Source organism: Ictidomys tridecemlineatus, chromosome 4 (assembly GCF_052094955.1).
Source record: "Ictidomys tridecemlineatus isolate mIctTri1 chromosome 4, mIctTri1.hap1, whole genome shotgun sequence".
In the NCBI taxonomy this organism is placed as follows: domain Eukaryota; kingdom Metazoa; phylum Chordata; class Mammalia; order Rodentia; family Sciuridae; genus Ictidomys; species Ictidomys tridecemlineatus.
In genome coordinates, this window is record NC_135480.1 from 18703076 (window position 1) to 18723924 (window position 20849).

The 20849-nt window shown below is 45.0% G+C and overlaps 1 protein-coding gene across 1 annotated transcript; it reads left to right on the top strand.

Annotated features, from left to right (window-relative positions):
* The first annotated feature begins 7919 nt into the window (after nucleotides 1–7919).
* On the top strand, nucleotides 7920–8849 carry LOC144376646 (olfactory receptor 4X2-like). Its single transcript, XM_078044904.1, has one exon. The coding sequence runs from the start codon at nucleotides 7920–7922 to the stop codon at nucleotides 8847–8849; it is 930 nt and encodes a 309-aa protein (XP_077901030.1).
* The last annotated feature ends 12000 nt before the right edge of the window (nucleotides 8850–20849 follow it).

The window sequence follows — 20849 nt, forward strand, 5'->3', positions numbered from 1 at the left end:
GGTTACTATGTTGACCAACAGTGAGTTGATCTGTGTTTTCTCCATCCTCATCCTGCTGTCTTGCTACGCTGTCATCCTGGCTAACTTGAGGAAGACTTCTGAAGAGGAGGGATGAACGGCTCTCTTCACCTGAGCTTTTCACATCACAGTGGTCATTACTAAAATTTAGAGCAGGAATGTGACACAAAGACCCATGTGTTAAAGTGTTGACGAATGGTCTACCCAGCATCGAGAGATGGCAAAACCTTCAGGAAGGGAGGCCTACAGGATGGATTTGGGTCACTGGTGTTATGACCTGAAAGTGAGCTTTGGGACATGGCCCCCATCTGTCTCTCTTAGTTCTCGGTTACCTTGGGGTGAGCAGGCTTCCTCCATCATGCACTCCTGCCGTGATGTCCCATGTCACCAGAGACTAAAGCAACATGGCCAAACAACCATGAGCCAAAATAAACTTTGCTCCCTAGGTCTGTTCACATTAGGAATGTTTTCAGAGCAGTGGAAAGTTAACTAACACAGTCATCTTGGGTTTTGTTCTGTTTTGTTTGTGGTCCTGAGGATTGAACTCACTGTCTCTCTCATGCTAGGCAAGCACACCACCTCTGCGATACATGCCCAGCAGATTTCTCAGCCTGCCATCTTCCTCTAATGACAGCTGTCCTCTGCCTTCACTGAGGACAAACTGGTGGCTGTGCTCTTCATGGTCTATCACCCCCAAGCTGAATCCCATCATCTGCACATGGAGAAACGGGAGGGTGAAAACTGCCATGAGGAGCTTCAGGGGCTAGAGGTGAAAAGATGGAATGAAAATGAAAACATGAGCCAGGAACACCAGGAGCAGGGGACTCAAAGTGCGACCTGAGTTCAGTCAATGGTGAAGGAGCAGAGTTCACCTGCCTCTGTTTTCCTGCAGGTTAAATGGGCCACTTTAACCTCATGCTGGGACTTCAAGTCCTGTCCTAGTGGTCAGTAGTCTCCAGTGTGGTCACATTGGGACATCTTCTGTCTCTTCTGCAGTAATCAGCACTGCACAGAGTTTAGAATGGAGGATGGATCCCATGAAATGCAATTCCACCCAGTCACCTCTCAGCAGTGTGACCTTGGCTGTACTCACTGCTCCTCTGGGGTTAGCATGTAGCGATAGATGGAAGCATCGTGGCACTTGGAGTCAAAGGTCCATGCTTTGGTCAGTTCTCCTTACCAAGTGCAATCTTGGGAGACCCCAGGACAGATTCTTTCCTTTCTTGGGTGCCTTTCTCCCATTAGTCTGGTTCTCTTGCCTGAAATTCCATGGTAGGAGGTTTATTTCAGGAGTAAGAAGGGAATTCTTAAAGGCAAATATCTGGAAGGGTGGAAGATAGACATTATTAACCATTATCGTCTACATCTGAACAATTTCGAAAGGCTCTCGTCTTTCTAAACAGTGGTTATCTGGGGTCTCAAGGAAGGAAGTGATATAGCTAGGACTGTGTTTGTTTCAACCTGGTAAAGGGTGGCTTCAGTCAAAACAATCTCACTTCTTGTTCCTGTGTATACTGTGACATAAGAAAGGCTCTTACATTTTTTTTTTAGGTTTACAAATCAGTATTGAGAAATTTAATTATTTCAAAATTAAATATAGAAATGTTATAGCAAGAATACTATTCAATAGAAATGGTAAAAGAGAGCATATTTGTCTTATCTCTAATCTTAGGAGAAAGTTCTCCATAATTCACCATTAAGTATTAATGCCAGGTGCAGGGTTTTTTTTTTAGATTTTTGTATTTGTTATATATTACATCAGAATGCATTATGATTCATATTACACATATAGAGCTCAATTTTTCATGTCTCTGGTTGTACACAAAGTAGAGTCACACCATTCGTGTCTTCATACATGTACTTAGGGTAATGATGTCCATCCCATTCCAATGTCCTTCCTATCCCCATGCCCCCTCCATTCCCCTCCCTCCTCTTTCTCTATCTAGAGTTCATCTAATTCTCCCATGCCTCCCCAACAACATTATGAATCAGCAACCTTAAATCAGAGAGAACATTCAGCATTTGTTTTTTGGGGATTGGCTAACTTTACTTAGCATTATATTCTCCAACTTATCCATTTACCTGAGACTGTCTTAATTTTATTCTCTTTTATTACCGAGTAATATCCCATTGCGGATATATGCCACATTTTTTATCCATTCATCTATCGAAGGGCATCTAGGTTAGGTCCACAGTTTAGCTACTATAAATTGTGCTGCCATAAACATTGATGTGGCTGTGTCCCTACAGTATGCTGGTTTTAAGTCCTTTAGGTGTAGACCAAAGAGTGGAATAGCTGTGTCAAATGGTGGTTCCATTCCAAGTTTTCCAAGGATTCTCCACACTTCTCTACATATTGGCTGCACCAATTTGAAGTCCCACCATCAATGTATGAGTGTGCATTTTCCCCCACATCCTCACCAATACTTATTGTTGTCCACATCCTCACCAATACTTATTGTTGTTTGTATTCTTAACAGCTGCCATTCTGACAGGAGTGAGATGAAATCTTAGAGTAGTTTTGATTTGCATTTCTCTAATTGCTAGAGATGCATTTTTTAACAGATGAGGAAAAAAATTACCAGATGAAGAAGGTTTTGTGACACACAAAAGTTAGCATGAAATTCAAATATTAATCTTCACAGCACAGTTTTATTGGATGACAGTCATGTCTGTATTTTACATGTTATCTGTATCTGTTTCCATGCTACATGGGCAAAATTGAGCAACTGACACAGACTGTATAGTCTGCAAAACCCTAAATACTTACTGTCTCACTTTATAGGAAAAGATTGTCCAGACTTGGTGGAAGCCACATAATCATGTATTGCTGATTCAAGAAGTTTGGAGGTCAATGATTCCAGGATAATTTTAATTCTGTGATGATGGCAGACTGGGTTGACACCTGCTTGGCTCTCTAGGCTGTCCTCATGGTTACAAGAAGCCGTACAGCAGCTGCTCCAAGCATTATATCTTCATCTGTAGGGTGGTAAAGTCCCAGGTCACATTTGGAAAAATAGTTATGAGAAATCTCCAGCAAAAGTTCTTTTTTAATTTTTTTCATTCTTATTGGCCAAAACAAGGTCAGGGGTCTACCCCTATATGCAAAAAAAAAAAAAAAAAAAAAAAAAAAAGCTGGGAAAGTGAGCATTGGCAAAAGAGAATGGAATTACATGATATGCTTAGATGTGAGGAGGAAGAGTTCCCCACAGGGGGTTTGGTGAGGTGGTTTCATGGAGGGTGGTGCACATGTGAAGTAGATGAGGATTTGACTCTGATGCTCCACTGACTGAACAAAACCCAAATCTACCACTTAATGTTGGTGGAACCTCATGAACAACTGAAATTCAGTGATTCAATGGAATGTCAAGACCTTGAGTCCAATAAATTTTCACATTCCAATAAATTCAAAAATTGTTGAGAAACTTATACACTGTGGAACCAACATCCCAAACTAAAAGGAAATATTCCTATCACTCCAGGAACTACTCATGACTCCTCCCAGGTAATCTCTAACCCTGGCTGGCCAATTGGTACTCACTCATCTAATTTCTATCACCACGGAATTCTTTTAGCCTCTCCCTGTCTTCCTCTGAATGCAAGCATGAAGCACATACACTCTTCTATCTGGCTCCATTCTCTCAATGTAATGTTTTGGAGAGTCACCTGTATTGTGGCCTCCAAGAGATTGTTCTTCCTGGTAATTTGTAAGTAGTATTCCATTTCATAAAAACACCACAATAAAAAAATTCTCCTGTTGGTATATTTTTCAATGATTTCAGTATTTGTGGTAAATAAAGTCTGCTACAAAGGGTTTTTTTTTTTACATTCTCATTTGTTTAATAAACAAATGATTGGCTGGGGTTGTGGCTCAGTGGTAGATCCCTTAGCTAGGAGGCCCTGGGTTCAAACCTCAGCACCAAATAAAAATAAATAAATAAAATAAAGGTATTATATCCAACTAAAAAATAAATATTTTAAAAGAAAAGAACAAATGAACTTAAAGTCATTCATTTATTATACATGCCAAATAATTTTCTCACAAGGAAAGGTGTGAATAAATATATTCCTATTTCTGAAAAGAAAAGAATTGGGATCTAATTGGAACTGGAAAAACTAAGATAGCAGTTAATGGGTTAATAATCTTTACCAGAATAGGAAATAAAATCAACCTCTGAAGTCAAAAAAATTGATAGTTTTAGGTAAGTAGGCATAGTCTAACAACACAAATAAGTTTTAAAATGTAGTTTCCCTATAATAAACGCTCAAATATTTATATTAAAATTAATCTCACTTAGTTTTATTAAAAATCCAAATCTTTCAATATGACAATACTTTGGCTGACAGATTTTTGCAGGAAATTCAATTTCATGAGAATGTATTGCAGAATACATAGAGGTTTTGCATGAATAATCCAGGCTTTGATGTGATTACCTCCTAAAATTCTACCCTAGGTATCTTTCTTTGTGAAGGACAATGATTAACTCATTTATTATAGGTAGGAAAGCAATCTTGTCATACATTGTCCTAAATCATAAAATGCTTCATCATAATTTTCTCCTTAGTCATTAGTTGACACTTGGGACACTTTGATTCAAGGCTGAGTTGACATTAGTAACACTTGCATAGAGCCCATTCATTTTACAAAGTTCTCCTGTGGCATCTCTAAGATATTCCATCACCCTAAATTTACAACACACACAGGTGTGGCCAAATCACTGTAAGGAATCCCCATGTTCTCCACACCTCATTTCAATGCTTATGAATTCAGAGCAAATCTGCTTCAGCTATAGCAGGGCATCTCCAGGGCAGTCCTATGGACAGTATTGCTGGATAATTCTCTAAGATATGGACAGTCTTGTGCCTTATAGGATGTGTGACAGCTTGCCTGGACTCTCCCTGCTTAATGTCACCAGCACTTCCCTCACCAGCCAGCTTGGACCTCAGCCAATGGCTCAAGACATTACCCAGTGTCCTCTGGGGTAATAACACCCCTGCCTGGGAACCACCCATCTATTCCTCTTCCACACCACAGGCTTGAGATGTGCTATGTCAGTTTCCCTAAGCCTTGGACCCACCCTCTTGAGTATTGTCATTTTATATCAAGGCCCAGCATCAAGCTCTTGATGAGCAGGAGAGGGATCATTGCCTTGTGACAATGTCATGCAGGTGAGAGCTCTGTGAATTCTGGTTGAATTTAATTTGTTCTCATTTCCCAATTATTTTTTTCTACTAGGCTTGTGCAGGTCCTGCTTCCCCTGAGATATTCTACCTGATTAGGAAGGAGAAAGGGTACAGATCCCTGGAGACCTCCTCTCACCTGATCATGCCTCCCCCCACCCAGGTGTCCCATAAGCAGCTGACTTAGGGCTGAGCTGCCAGGGTTCTTAGTTCTCTGTGGAGCACCTGGGAGGCAAGTCTACTTGGTTTTTAAGTTCAGATGGATCTGGGACCCTGGTGACTCAGTCTCTCACTTTCACAAGTCTAAAGCTGCAAGGGGAGCACATCACCCTGTCTTAAGATTCGTGGCGAGCAGGTGTTCTGGTCCTAGATTGGCCTAATCCTTCTCCACCAGCTAACTGGCAGCTTCCAAGAGCCCAGAGCTGTTCCCAGAAAGAAATTTGCATCTCTGACTTCAGAACAGAAAAGGTCACTGTGGTGAGCTCAGCAAAGGACAGAAACACTGTATCAGTTTTGTTGTGTGAACATGGGCTTCTTCAGTATGTGATGGTTGATTTCACTCTTAAAGCACAGGAATGGGGACCCTGAGGCATATGATGTTTTACAAAGTTTTCTTGTGTGAGTGTTGAAGGTAGCTTCGTGCCACTCTCTGAGATCTGGGAATGGAGAAGATATGGTCTTGGTCCTTGGAGCCCTTTGTTCTTTCAAGATCTACTGGAAAACTATGATATAGCAAATACTGTGCTTAGAAGGCCATGGAAGACACCCACCCAGGGTCACTCAACCCCTGGCACTCATTGAGTGCTATTAGTTGGTGGTCACAGAAGTAAGCACCTGGTGGAGATGGCATGGTGAGAAGATGCAGTCTCTCCCTTCGGAGGCCTGCACTGCAGTAGGTAGGTGGCCGCGCAAACAATATAATCCAGTGTGAAGCCCTTTGATGCAAGGCAGCACAGAGGAAGGGAGAATAATTTAGCTTGGGATGGACCTGGGAGAGGGAGTCATGATGTCTCTCTCTAAAGTAGGTAAGATCTGCATGTTAGTTGAGCCTTGAGTGGGGAAGAGGTTAAATAACTCTCTAAGTGGATGCAGTGGTACTAGCCTGAATCTCAATCAGGAGAATCCCTAGTTGTACATCTCTCTAGGGAATGTAAGGAGATCATGTCTCAAAATAAAAAACAAAAGACTGAGGGTATAGGTCAGTGTTAGAATCCTTACCTGGCATGTGTCGGGCCCTTAGTTCAATCCTATATAGGAGAGGAAGGGAGGGTGGACAAAGGAACTAAGGAATGGAGGACAGGAGGAAGGGAGAATGTCTTCCCCCTAGGTGTTCATTTTAAACAGCATGAACTTAAGGCTGAGATGCAGGGTTCTTAGTTCTCTGTAGAACACCTGGGAAGTTAGTCTAGGAAGGAAAGAAGAGAATAACTTTCAAGATATCACATAGATACTGTCAGAAAAACACATGCACATGACCCCAGGAGACCAGACTGTTAGCAGACATAAGCTGTCTCCCATGAATGGCTTGGTAGAATAGCCCAGGGATCTAAGAACTTACTATGAATCTTGCCTTCTGTTTGTTTCTGTGTTGTAAGTTCTCTCTGTGAGTTTCTTCTGGATCCTGATGGTGCTTAACCACCTCAGCCTGTCTCCATCACTGGAGAAAGGAAGATTTGTGCCAGGAGGGTAAGTCCTCGGGCTCCCTGTCTCAGGTGCTCTGGACTCTCATTATGTGAGAACACAGTTCATAGATGCTGACCTCAGCTAGCTCAGACACAGTCCAGAAATGAGCAGGACTACCTGCATATCAGTCAGTGGAGAATCCCGGTGATGACAAGGTGTTGGGGGAATAGGAGGTAGAGAGGGATAAGTCAGAAATTGAGTGAGCCCTGGGGAAGGGTGTAGAAATTTTGGTGGCATTGGATACGTAATGGTTGGAGGAAATGAAAAGTGCCCGTGAAGAGAATCATGCATGGATCGAATGGATCCTTAGAAAGCAATAAGATCACACAGAGACATGTTTAGAGGCTAAGAAATAGGATGGGGAGTAGAAATAAGGATTCAGACAAAGCTTTGTGGTCCTCTTTGGGGCACTGAGTCCAGGGACATCTCTTCTGAAGACTCTGAAGGGCATGTGGACAGGGTGAAAACAGTGTTTTGGAAACCCGTTTTACAAAGCAGGTAAATATAAGTGTAATGCAAGAAAGCTGCAGTGACAGGTAATACAATTATCCAAGGCAATAGAAAGATGTACCACAGAGACCCGCCACACTGTCCTGTGTGCCCACATTGTCCAATCAGGAGATGTGCTGTAGTTTTACTAGGTTGCCCCTCCTCCGCTCTGTTTCCACTAGTCCAACTTCTGCATACAAAATGATTTTATTTTCCACTTGACAAATGTTCTTCATGACTTTTTATTTTCTGCAGAATAAATCCCAAAATTTGTAACAGACCCTCTTACACTATTACCAGTCTCTCTGAACAGTTTGATTTGCTGTTGTCATTTTAATCCAGCCACACACAATGCGTCTACAGTTTCTCTCTCCATTCTTAGAATGCTCTTCCCTTCTTCTATACAGAGGACTTATCTTTCAATATCTAGTTCATAATATCTCAGACAGGCAAGTGTCTATGTAACTCACCCAGTTCATGAAGAAGTCTTTTGTTTTCTATCATTTCAGGTCACAAGACCCAAATAGCTGCCTGTTGGTGGTGACCTCATGGCCAATACATACAACGTGACTGAATTCATTTTTCTGGGACTATCTCCGAATCAGGATGTGCAAAGAGTTTGCTTTGTGATTTTTCTGCTCTTGTACGTGGTGATTATCCTGGGGAATTCCCTCATTGTGCTCACTGTCCTGACCAGCAGAAATCTGGGATCCCCCATGTACTTCTTCCTCAGCTACCTGTCCTTCGTGGAGATCTGCTACTCCTCCACTATAGTCCCAAAACTCCTCTCAGATCTGCTGACTGTTAGGAAAACCATACCTCTGTGGGGCTGCTTGGCACAATTTTTCTTCATGCACTTCTTTGCAGGCACTGAGATTTTCCTGCTCACAGTGATGGCCTATGACCGCTATGTGGCCATCTGCAAGCCCCTCAACTACACCACCATCATGAATCGGCAGGTGTGCATGGTCCTGGTGGGAATGGCATGGGTGGGAGCATTTCTGCATTCCCTTTCCCAGATCCTCCTTGTATTCCAGCTGCCCTTCTGTGGGCCCAATGTGATTGACCACTATTTCTGTGATGTGCTCCCCTTGCTCCAACTGGCCTGCTCAGACACTCTCCTCATTGGTCTGCTGATTGTTGCTAATGGGGGGACCCTGTCTGTGGTCAGCTTTGTGGTCCTCTTGGTGTCCTATTTGGTCATCCTGTTTCATCTGAGGACTCGGAGCTCTGAGGGGAGGCGCAAAGCCCTGTCCACCTGTGGGTCCCACATCACCGTGGTCATGTTGTTCTTTGTACCCTGTGTCTTCATCTATCTGAGGCCTTCGACCACTCTGCCTGCAGACAAGATGGTAGCCGTGTTCTACACAGTGGTGACCCCACTCCTCAACCCTGTCATCTACTCCCTGAGAAATGCTGAGGTGAAGAAGGCCATGAAGAGGCTGTGGACCAGGGCAATGAAACTCGGTGGGACATAGAGGCTAAGCCTTGGTACTGGTCCTTGTATTTTAATGATGCTAGTCCTAACTCAAGGGGCAAAATGAGTAGAAGAAGATTAATTCTAGAGTTACCTTATCTGGTGTCTGCCTATAAAAATGTCCTTTTAGTCACTTGTAAAGTGTTTCCTCTTAGGGATGTACTGAATATACCTTACCATTTTCAGTTGCTTCTAATTTTTACTACTATAAGTAATACTCCTTTAAATATCTTTGAATAGAAATCTTATACTAACTTATGATTTTTGGACTCATTTTCTATGGTGAATTTACTCTCCTAAAGAGTAACTCTACTCTGACTATTCAAAACTATTGAAAAGAAGGGAACTCTTTAGATTCCTTCTCCAAGACCAGCATCACCCTTATATCAAATCCAGACAATGAGTCAATAGAAAAGGAAAACTCCTGACCGATATTCCTGACAAGCACACATTCAAAAACTTTTCATCGAGACCAGAGACATAGCTCATGGGTAGAGTTAGGCCTTTCCTGACCTACATGAGACCTTGGGTTTGGTCCTTGGTACTGCAAGAAAGAAATAAAGAAAGAGAGGGAGGGAGGGGAATGAAAGAATGAGAGAGAGAGAGAGAGAGAGAGAGACTTCAACAGAGTGAGGGGTTTTTTAGTTATATATATATATATATATAGCATTAGGATTCATGTTAACATAATTATGAAAGCATGAAATATAATTCACTCTAATTTTGTCCCAGAAATCTTGCTATCCCTCCTCTCTTCCCTCCCCCTATTTCCTTTCTTCTACTCTACTGATCTCTTGGCTACTTATAGTTTTTGTCTTGTGGATGTACATGATGGTGAGATTCACTGTAGTATATTCCTATGTGCACACAGGAGAGTTACGTCAGATTCCTTCCACTGTTCTTCCTTTTCCCCAATAAGTTTTTGATTGACTTCTTCATTAGCCATATAAGAAAAATTTTAAAACATGATGAGGTAAATAAACTACATTTAATTTAGGGTTGGAGATATAGCTTAGTGGTAAAGTATCAGAGGGACAATGGCCAGCATCTCATTAAGGGGTCTTTCTTCCTGCCTGGATAATCCAAACCACCTTAAGCCTTACAATCTCAAATAATTAGTAAATAACAAAGCACAAATACTCAGAAGTGTTTACAGAAAATGAAGCCCCTGTTACATCTAGTCCACATGGGTGCTGGAACTAGACAAAAGACAAAAAGCTTCCGGTGGTTTACTTAAGGGGGTCCATCAAAGGCAGGGATAAGGTGTCTAGGGCCAAGTCTTGCTTCATGATTTCTTGTAGTCAGCAGGTTGATGGACATCTTGGCAGTCACACCCATCTCAGGTGCTGTGTGGAATCTTCCACAGAGGTTGACGGGGAAGTTCACCTGCATCAGGTGGTCAATCCCTGTGGGGGGGGTACCACAGGGAGTTCCCAATGCCAGCCTTATGCCCTCAGGAGGCTACTATGTGCAACAGTTCAAATATAGCCCACGGACAGCTTGTGACAGTGAGCACTTACATATGCTTTAACATATGTAAGGTCCCCAATTCAATCTCCGGTATTACCAAAAAAAAAATTTTCAACAAAATAGCAGCAAACTGAATTCAACAACACATAAACATTTGATATAGGGAAAAACAGAAGGGAAAAAAAGAGGAAGGAAGGATAAGTGATTTCGATTTACAAAACATTTATCAAAAAGTCATCTTTAAAGGGATGCCAGTAGACAGTACTTTGGGATAGCATAGTGGAATAACTATGGGTGATAGTAATTAATTAATATTTCATAATAATTTGCGGAGAGAATTTTGAATGTTCCCAACACAAACACATGATAACTGTTTAGGTGATTGATATGTGATCTGATCTGATCATTACCCATTTCATACATGTATTGAAATATCACATTGTGCCCTCATAAACATATAAATTACTTCAGAAGGAGGAAGAAAATGAGGAAGTGATTTTAACCTACAAGACATTTGTAGAATTCTCCACTTTGCATTTGCCTTGGTTTGAGCCTTCCAATTATCCAAACCCATTATATTATTGGATATCATGGAGCCAACCATGTTCCATAAGATTCAGGAAGAATTCCTCACCTCCACTCCTCAAATGTTACACCAGAGTATCCTGGTAACCAAGGAGAATCAAAGCTGTAGTAACATTAAGTCTGATATTTGTTGCTGCCATTCTAAAATACCCCACTAAAAATGCATTTTAAACACATAATAATCAGGCATACATCTTTCTATCGTGTTCCCATCCCTGGGTTCTCCTTCTGGCCCACAGCTTCCTCATGGTGATTTTCACCTCTGAGTGTGTAGATGATGGGGTTCAGCATGGGGGTGATGACCGTGTAGAACACAGCCACCAGTTTTTCCACAGTGAAGGTGGAAGAGGGCCACATGAAGATGGCAGGTCCAAAAACAAAGATGACCACCATGATGAGAGAGGCACAGGTGGAAGGGGCTTTGCGCCTCCCCTCTGCAGAACGGTTCCTCAGGGTGAACAGGATGACGATGTAGGAGGACACCAAGATGGTGAGGGAGAAGATGGAGATTAATCCACTGTTGGCAACACAATAAACCCCTCCACATAGGTGTCCTTGCAGGCTAGCTTGAAAAAGGGATGGAGGTCACAGAAATAGTGGTCCATCACATTGGGACCACAGAAGGGCAGTGGGATAGTGATGGGAACCTGTATCATGGAGTGAATGAAGCCCCCCAGCCAGGAACCAGCCACCAGCATGTGACACAGTTGATGACTTATAACATTCATGTAATAACAACCTCAGGCAGGTGCTGGCAAGCCACGGGTACATCCCCATGGTGGCAAAAGACGGGGACAAATGGGCAGGGAGGAAGCTGTCAGAGCAGCCGCAGCTACCTGCTATGGCGGTCAAACCATCCCAGCAGGTGAGGCTGCCTGAGTGCTCACTGCTGACTGAGAGTGGGCCCTGCCACAGGGATTGATCCTGACTGGGATTGGCTGGTCTCACCATCACCATCCTGAGATGGAATTTGTCACAGGTAAATGTCAAGCAGGGGCATGGGTTGGAGACACTGTGGCCGCCTCTGCAGGTTGACTTGGGAAGATGCTGGCCACATTGAGGCACTAGAGAGGCTGGGCCAGCTTGACTGCCCTTCTGAGAGTCCTACTAGGGGTCTAAGGGACTGTTTTCTTCACTCTCTTGACAAAGGCATCTAAAACCACATTTTTATACAATCACCCACTCCTTCTACCTAACACTACAGGCAAAGGCAAACCAAGCCTGTGCCATTCCCCTGTCCCTAAGCCGCACAGGCAACCCTGTCATGAGATTAGTAGACAGCCTTCCAACATCATTTGTGTGCTCAGCTGTGTCCGTCAGTGACAGCACTGAGCTCTTAATACATTACCAATATCACGCTATGTACATTATTCTGCAAGTTATCTTCACTGTTAGTCTAGCCTGCAAGCCACAGAACTGCACACTTTAAAATGGTGGGTTTTAGCTGGGCACAGTGTTGCACACCTGTAATCCCAGCAACTCAGGAAGCTGAGACAGGAAGATCCTGAGTTCAAAGCCAGCCTCAGCAACTTGGCAAGACCCTATCTCAATAACAACAGCAGAAAATGATGTAGCTAGTGCTAGAGCACCCTGCGTTCAATCCCTAGTACTAAAAAAAAATGCTGAGTTTTATGTTCTGCATATTTTACCACAATAAAGCGGGGGGGGGGCTGAAAATCATGAAAGAGGAAGACTGAGAAAGTTGTAGAATCTCCCACTTAAGTGGAGAACAGCTGTTATAGTTAAAGCTCCATCCCAGGGTTTCATAAACTGACTTCCAGACCACTCACATGTAATGGAATCAAGCCTTTATTGAAGCACACCGGTGGCGGCTGACCAGAACATAAAGCTGTTCCCCTGATCAGCCCTGAACAATTGCAAGCGCACTCCTTATAAGCCTGAAAACCGCAAAAGGGATGTTCGGGGGGTCCAGCCAATGCAAGCAAGCCAGGTTACAGAAGCGGGAGAGTGCAGACAAGCAGAGGGAAGCCCAACCAATCACAGTTAGCCCAGTCACCCCAGTTACAGAAACAGAGCCCCGTTACCCTAGTTACAGAAACAATGCCCCATTAGGTAGTTCCGTGTTCCTAAAGGTTTCTATAGCAAAAGGAAGAGAACATCTTGCCCCAGTCATGATCCTTCTACCTGGCATGGTTGTTTTACAGGATGAAGTCACAAAACAAAATGCAGTCACATTTGCTTCTACTATCACACAGCAAGGACTCCCCCTTCCCACCACTGCCAGGGTGACAGGTGACAGGATATAAGAGCAGCTGGACCACTAGGAAGGAACGTGTTCTCCCAGCTCCCTTCACTGATCCTGAAGTGACCCTGGGCGCATTAACACATCTGCGCCAACGGGCCCTTCCCCAGGTGGAGGTCAGTGGGAAAGCGGGAGGACAGTGCTGACGAAGGAGCATCAGAAGTGCACCCTGCCATCAGCGAATCCCAGGAGGATGGAGTGATGGAGACTGTCACCACAGGAGCTGCGTCCACAAGTGCCTGCCACACTCAGGGCATTGCATGTGATTTAATTCCTGCAAAGTCTGAGGTTGCAAAGAGAATATCATTTGGTGATGAGAAGATTGGCTTAATGGGCACAGGGGACTGGTGCCAAGCTCAGGAGCTGTGGCTCTTGTAGGTGCCCCCCTGGACATCTCTTGCCCAGCCCAGCTCTTCCGTTATTCCTGGAATTCCTCCTCTGGGTCTCTAACCAGAACGCTGCACAGCAAATTTTAAAAAGGCAGAAAAATTGAATAACCGAAAATATAGCATTTATTCAAAAGATAGCAATCCTATCAAAGTTCAATGGCATTCTTCATAGAAATAGAAAAAAAAATCCTATAATTCACACGGGAACAGCCGAAGCGCTCCTGAGGAGAAGGAAGGAAGCGCTACAGCCTGTAGTTGGCCTCAGAGCACTGCAAAGCAGTGGTAGTCAAAGGAACACACCTGAGGACCAATGGAACAAAAGAGAGGCCCCAGAGCCACAGTCAGTGCACAACCAGGTCTCAAAGAAGTCGAGAACAGAGTGCGGCAGGGGCAGCGTCTTCAAGAAACATGCTGGGGAAACAAAAGAAAACACGAGACCCTCAATTCACACCTTGTAGAGAAATCAGCTCAATGTGGACAAAAGACAAAAGTGTAAGGCCCAAAGCAAAATTCAGGGGGAAGCGCTGTGACGTTAGTCTAGGCAAAAAGCAGGCACTAAATAGACCCTCAGAAGGAAATGTCATCTCCAGGGTGATATTCCCCCTGCTCCCCAGGAGATTCAGTCCTCCCAGCCCAGTGCAACCCAGCAGCTTCGGTACCACCCTCCCCTATTGGCTTGTCGGCCGGTAGGGGGGATTCCCATGTCCACAGTGCATAGAGCTGGACAGCCAGGATCAACTCTCATTGGTGCAGAGCATGTCAAGGTGCAGGCGGTATCCACCAGGCTCTTGAGGTAACACAGAAACACGGATCAAGAAAGGCTTTCTGTGGATTTGAGGAGTATCCCATGGAACCAAGCAGGGCACAGGAGCTCAGGGTCCCTAGCACAGCAGCGCAAGAGCTCTGGAGGAAGGGACTCTGGGGAATCTTGGCCCAGAGGCTGCAGCTCCTGCAGAGAGGAGGTGGGGCCAGCAGCAAACTCCTGATCCTGGTGGAGTCTCCTGCAGGACCCCAGCCGGCAGAGGGTTGCCAGAGAACATGACACCTCTCCCTCTGCTAGAGAGATCTCACACCCCAGTACAGGAGGCTGGGAAGAACACAGGCCACTTAAGTGACCACTTCTGCAGGAGAACACCAGTGAAGCCGCCCATGACAGACACTGGGCGTCAGGAACCAGACACGGCCACCCCACAGGCTCCTGCTCCACACCCAGAGGAGGCAGCAGAGGCTGTTAGCAATGGTAAGCAGCAACTTCATGTTTAAGTAATGACTTTAAATTGGCAATCAGAAATCCAGTAGAGAAAGGCATAAGAACTGGAAAGAAACAGGTAAAACTGCAATCACAGATGATTTGATTACAGATCTGGAAAACCCAAAAGACTCCATAGAAAAGCCACTACTGACAAAAAGAGAATTGGGTAACAATACAGCAGGTGATCAGCCAGGCACGCAAAAATCAACAGACTTCAAAATAATCAACAGACTTCAAAATGAAAATGAGAATAAACAATGGAAAAGACCCCTTACTACAGCAAAAAGAAAAAAGAAAATGCCTACTTTAAGCTTAACAATAATAAAAACTTAAATGAGAAAAACCCCAAAGTACATTCTCATAAGACCTAAAAGTAAACTTAACCCTTAAGGAAAGACAGCCACACACCTGCTTGGAAGACTGAGCACAAGGTGGGTCGCTTCTCTCCAGCGCAAACCCTGGAGCTGGAGATGCATGTTATAGAAGGCAACTTGACAAATAAACACGAATATCCAGGAAAATCCTGGGAAAGAAGAGGAAGGAGGAGGGAAAACCTCCAGACATCAGGGTACTCCATAAAGCTTCATCCTTACAACAGAGTACTGACAGATGCACAGACTGAGCAAACGCACAGACTAGGCACCCAGACGCAGGATTAAATCCCATGCAAGTCTGACAAAGAGGGCGTTTCTGTCAGGTGGTGGAATGGATTTTTAATAAGTGATGTGACACACAGGTCTGTTCTCACACCACCCCACAGAACAATTTCCAAATGGATCAGAGACTCGAATGAATAAATGAGCAGTAAACCATGGAAGCACTAGAAGAAAACAGCTCAGTGTCTCTACAACCCAGCACTGGAGAAAACATCCTTAACAAAGATTCTAAGTTCAAAAGCAATTAGAGAAAAGATAAATGATGAAAGTTTTTTTAAAAAAATACATTAGGCAAAATAAAAAGGACAAATGACAAGCTGAAAAGTGTACTTCAATGACTAATTTATAAGGAGCTTCTAAATGTTGAGGAAATACTGAAATGGAATAGAGAAATTAATGAATGAATGAAATAGAGTAGGGGCGGGTAGCTGCTCTCTTGGCTCCTTCTTTCTTTTCCTTGCAAAGAAATGTCATGGCCCTCAACCTTCAAAGAAGCTGGAGCTCCTTGAAATGCAAATTTAAAATTCACAGAGGTCCCATCTCTTAATTATAAGATAGAGGAGGAAACGACTATTGGTGGGTCTTTGAGGAAACACACACTGTCAGATGTGGCTACTGGGGATGCACAATGGCTGGTCCCTGTAGGGAAATACCTAGAAAGATACAGGACCCTTTTATCCTCCCACCTGAAAGTCCTTTCTCTAGAAATCCACCCTGACGAGAACACACAGGCAATTAATTTGATGTAGGACGAATTGTGGTACATCTACAAAGTCAATATGAAATAAAAGACTACCCTTTGCATTTATTCAGCAATCAGTTTGTCTAAATATGTTAAAAGGTTAATATCAGGGTGATGAAGTTTTAAGTGTATTTCTTTCTACCTTCTCCAACTTCTTCTACAATGAGCATAAAATCCTTTTCTATTTTTAATTTTGATAAAACACACAACACAAAATTCACCATCTTATCTGCTTTTAAGTGTTTATGTGAGTAGTGTGAACTGTATTCATCTTGTGTGGAATCCATTTGTAGAACTTTTTCATGGTGCAAAACTGAAACTCTGTCCCCATTAAACACCATCTCTGCTTTCCCCTCCCCTCAACCCCAGGCAACCACTTTCCTGAATTCTCTCTGTACAAAATCAGTTTGTCTGAGAGACAGCTGCAATCCAAGGTCCACAATAGCACTATCCACAACAGCCAAGATACAGAAATAACCTAAGTGTCCATCATGGAGGAATGCATAGAGAAGTGTGAGAGAGATATATAGACAGATAGAAAGATACATAGATAGACAGGCAGACAGACACACATACGTACATAATAGAATAGTATTTAGCCTTCAAAAAGAAGGAAATCCTGCTATTTGCAACAACAGGGATGAACTGGAAGACATTACCTAAATGAAATAAGCCAGGCCTTAAAAAAGGTTGGTCATGGTCACACCTACACAGCATGTCTCAGTTGAGCCCACAGCAGCAGAGAGCAGAAGGGTAGGGTTACCTGAGGCTAAGGGTGGGGAAAAAAGGAAAGGGAGCTTCAGATACAGATTTGCACAACAGAGACCTGTGATGACCATGGGTAATAATAATAATGTACCGCGCATTCCAAAATTGCGGTGTCTGTCAGCACAAACAATAAGCATTGGAGGTGCCCGATAAAGGAATTATATTAATTCAATCATTCCACAATGAATATATATAACCTCACATCAGACCCTATACATTATGACTACACTTAACTTTTTTATAATAATTTTTTTTAAATACCCAAGTGCCCTGATCCCAGAGGTGAACTGTCCAGTGAGTGCTTTCTCCTCTGTTCTCACCCCTTTCTCCATAACTGCTGAGAGCCAAGGCAGGTTCCAGGTTGTGGAGATAAGGACATCCAACACACGTGCACCTGCCCATGCGCTCCGCCCGCCTGCCCGTGGTGCTGAGCAGGTGAAGCAGATGAGCCAGATGAACCAAAGCTCCCCACCAGCAGGAGGTGCAGGAAGCAGCCCCTTTCCTCTGGGCTGGCCATTTGAGCCCGTGCAGCCAATGAGCAGCGAGGCGTGCAGAGGAGGACCCCCCCGCCCCGCGTGGGCGTGGCTTCGCCTTTTTCCTCCAGGCTTGCCTGCCGGAGAGTTGGCCCTGATCCCTGAGGTGAGCAGTCGGTGAGTGCCTTCTCCATCACTGCTGAGAGCCCGTTTTACAGCCTGAAGCCTGCCCTAGTTCTCTCCAGGATACCCAGGCCCTAAGACCCTGTGGAGAGCAGAGTAGACACCCGGTTTTCTGCACAGTCCTCTTTAGATGTGTACTTAAGGCACTTGGGCGGGTCCCCTCCCAGGTTTGAGGCCTAAAGTGAGGGTAGGGCAGGGCATTGACCCAATAGTGACAGGTTACCTGGAGGTGGAAAAGTCATTTATTGCTGGGGGCGGTCCGTTCTCTATGATAAGCTGCAGGCAGGTGAGCGCTCCCCTGGGTCACAGGTTGCAAGTGTTCAAGGCTGGGACTGCGGGCATCCACTGGTTCTATAAGCAAAGCTGGGCCGCAGGGCGGGGGAGCTCTGGGAGGCCTCCTGCGGGCAGCTGACCTTGTTCTGTCCTTCCCACCTGCAGACCTGTGGGGACTGGAATGGCGTCCTCCCTGCTCCCCAGGCCCTCCAAGCTGAGGGCTCCAGGGAGAAAAGGGCTCTGAGGCCTCCGTGGGTTCTGATCCCTGGTGGCAGCCTCTCCTCTCCGGGTTTAAGGGCACACACTCCCATGCCCTGGAGGGATGGAGCCTCTTGATCAGGTGTGGCCTGAAATCTTCCTGAGCAGCTACCTACTCCACTCCCTGGCTTTGGCACTGGCGTGAGAACAATAACACTCCATGTTGACGTGCTTCCCTAAGGCTAATGGAGAGGTCTGAATCCCCTATGAAAGGCCATGGGAAGATGAAGTGCCCTGTTCTGTGTGCTTCCCTCCCTGGGCTCTGCCTGGGAACTTCATCTCTCCCTGATGTTAATCCCGGGCACTGATCCCCTCCACTGAGGTTCAGTGCTGGGTCCCTTCATCCCTGAACTTGGGGCATGTGCCGCAGCTCGGGAGCGTGAATGTGGAAGTGTTTAGGAGAGCTGAAGCCCAGTCTGGAGCAGCCTTCCTTCCTAGCTTAGCCGCTCAACCCAGCAGTTGAGAGCGTTTTGTTTTCCAACACCCAGGCCTCAGGTGGTTCTCACATTGAATGAGAGGGAGGGGGGAAACTTGGGAATTTTGATCTGCAGTTATAATGTGATCTTTTTAACTGATAAGTACATACTTCTCCTCTACCAACCACAGTCGACCTTTGCTGCCTTCCTGGAGGAAGGCCGCCAACATGCTGGCTCCCTGCTGGCTTCTGTTCTGAGCCTTCCAGGGCTTGACCTTTGGTGGTCTCTGACGTCCTTCTACAGCTGTTTTCTGTTGTAGTTGGGCAATGGTGAAGTGGTCCTGGTTGTCTGGGTGAGCTGGCCTCTGTGGGCCTCCACTATCGTGATTTCTAAGCAGGGGTACCCCTCATTGCTCACTGAGAGGGCAGCTGTCTCTCCCGTCCCCCCACCCCCATGAGGTGTCGTCTTGCCCTGATCCTCTGCACCTGTGTGGGTGCCAGCCTCACTGAGGCCTGTGCTGATGGCAGGGTGCGTGCTTGAGCCATCCCACCTGCTGCTGATGGGCTCCAGGCTGCCTCCAGTTCTGCTGTTTGAGCAAGGCTGTGTCTAATATGCCAGGGTTTAAGGAGGGTGGTATCCCTCAGCAGATGTCGATTGTTTGCTCTTGCACCAGTGGTTGGCCCTCTTCCCTCATCCATAGGGAAGTGAGTTCAGTCAGGCATGCAGGACAGGTCAGCTGGGCACATTAAGCACAGCACATCACAGTGGCTCTTGGTTAACACATTGTCACTGGTGGTCTCATGTGGGTCAAAAGCCATAGACCAGCTGCACACCCTGGAGCACACCAGTCATCCCAAAGGCTCCAGAGGCTGAGGCAGGAGGATCACAAGTTCAAAGCCAGCCTCAGCAGCTTAGTGAGACTCCAAGCAACACAGCAAGACCCTGTCTCTAAATAAGATATTAAAAAGGGCTTTGGATGTGGCTCAGAGGTTAAGGCCCCTGGGTTCAATCCCCAGTACCCCCCCCCCAAAAAAAAAAAAAACAAAAGGCCAGACTAGGTATTTGGACCTGCTCAAATTCTTTGCTCATTTCAATGCTTTGAGTTGTTGATCCTCTCCATAGATCAGAAGAGAGATTTATATAAACTACTCTTCATATATTTCAAATGTATTTTCACCAGTTTGCTTTTTCAGGAAAGATGTAAATATTGATATGCTACTTATGTTTTTATGGATTAGGAAGGGGACCGAGTCGAATGAATTTCTATCTGGCTTTTCTACTATTGGATTGAAATATTCTGTTCCATCTACAGATTATTTGGGGATTAAATATAAAGTAGAAATTCATGAACACAAATATTTCATAACTTGAGCATATCTTCTTTTTCTTTGAATGCTGGGAATTGGGTAATTGACCCCAGGGGTGCTCTACCAATGAGCCACAGTCCTTTTTTTAAAAAAAAAAAAAAAAATACCTAGGTTGCACTAAATTGCCCCAGGCTGGCCTTGAACTTGTGACCCTCCTGCCTCAGCATCCCAAGTCCCTGGGATTACCCATTAATCTATTACTAACTGAATTCAATGACTTCATGATTTCTAGAAGTTTTTCCAAGGACTTTCCAGGGTGAACATACCCACCTATGAATGTCAGTTTTTACCTTTGTCGCTTACACCCCACATTTCTCCATCTGCTTTGATACCAAAGGTAATGTAAACCATGGAATTATAAAACAGTGGGACCCAGAAGACGTGCAGGTGGAGAGGTCAAAACTGGTCAGCAATGTCCGTGGCTACCATCCCATCTGATTCCCTCTGGGTCAACAGATCGGCTTGTGGGGCAAGCGTTATTCACCACTAGGTCTGTCTGCCTGCCTGCAGCTTTTACACTAGAAAACCTTACTGGATGCATTGAAGGCTCTTCCTGTGGGCACTGCCAGTGTGTCCACTGAGACCCCGCAATCTGACCTTACTGCTCTGTGAGTGTCACCACTACTCACTCGGTACTCATGTCGGCATGAATTCTCAGGTTCCTGACTATTCCTGGTTAAGTGCTCTGAGACCCAGGTGCTCACTGTGCTCTGCCTGGGAGGTCGGTCAGGGGCGTCCCTGGGGATCCACCTGCTGACGGCCATGTGAACATAGGCCTGGGGAAGTGGGTGCTCGAGTCCCACAGGGCAGGGGCAGGGACAGTGGCTGCTTGCCTGGGGATGCCTGGGACAGCTGCAGAGCAGGGCTTGAGCATGGAGTCTGTCCTGGGCGCCCAGCCTCGCACTA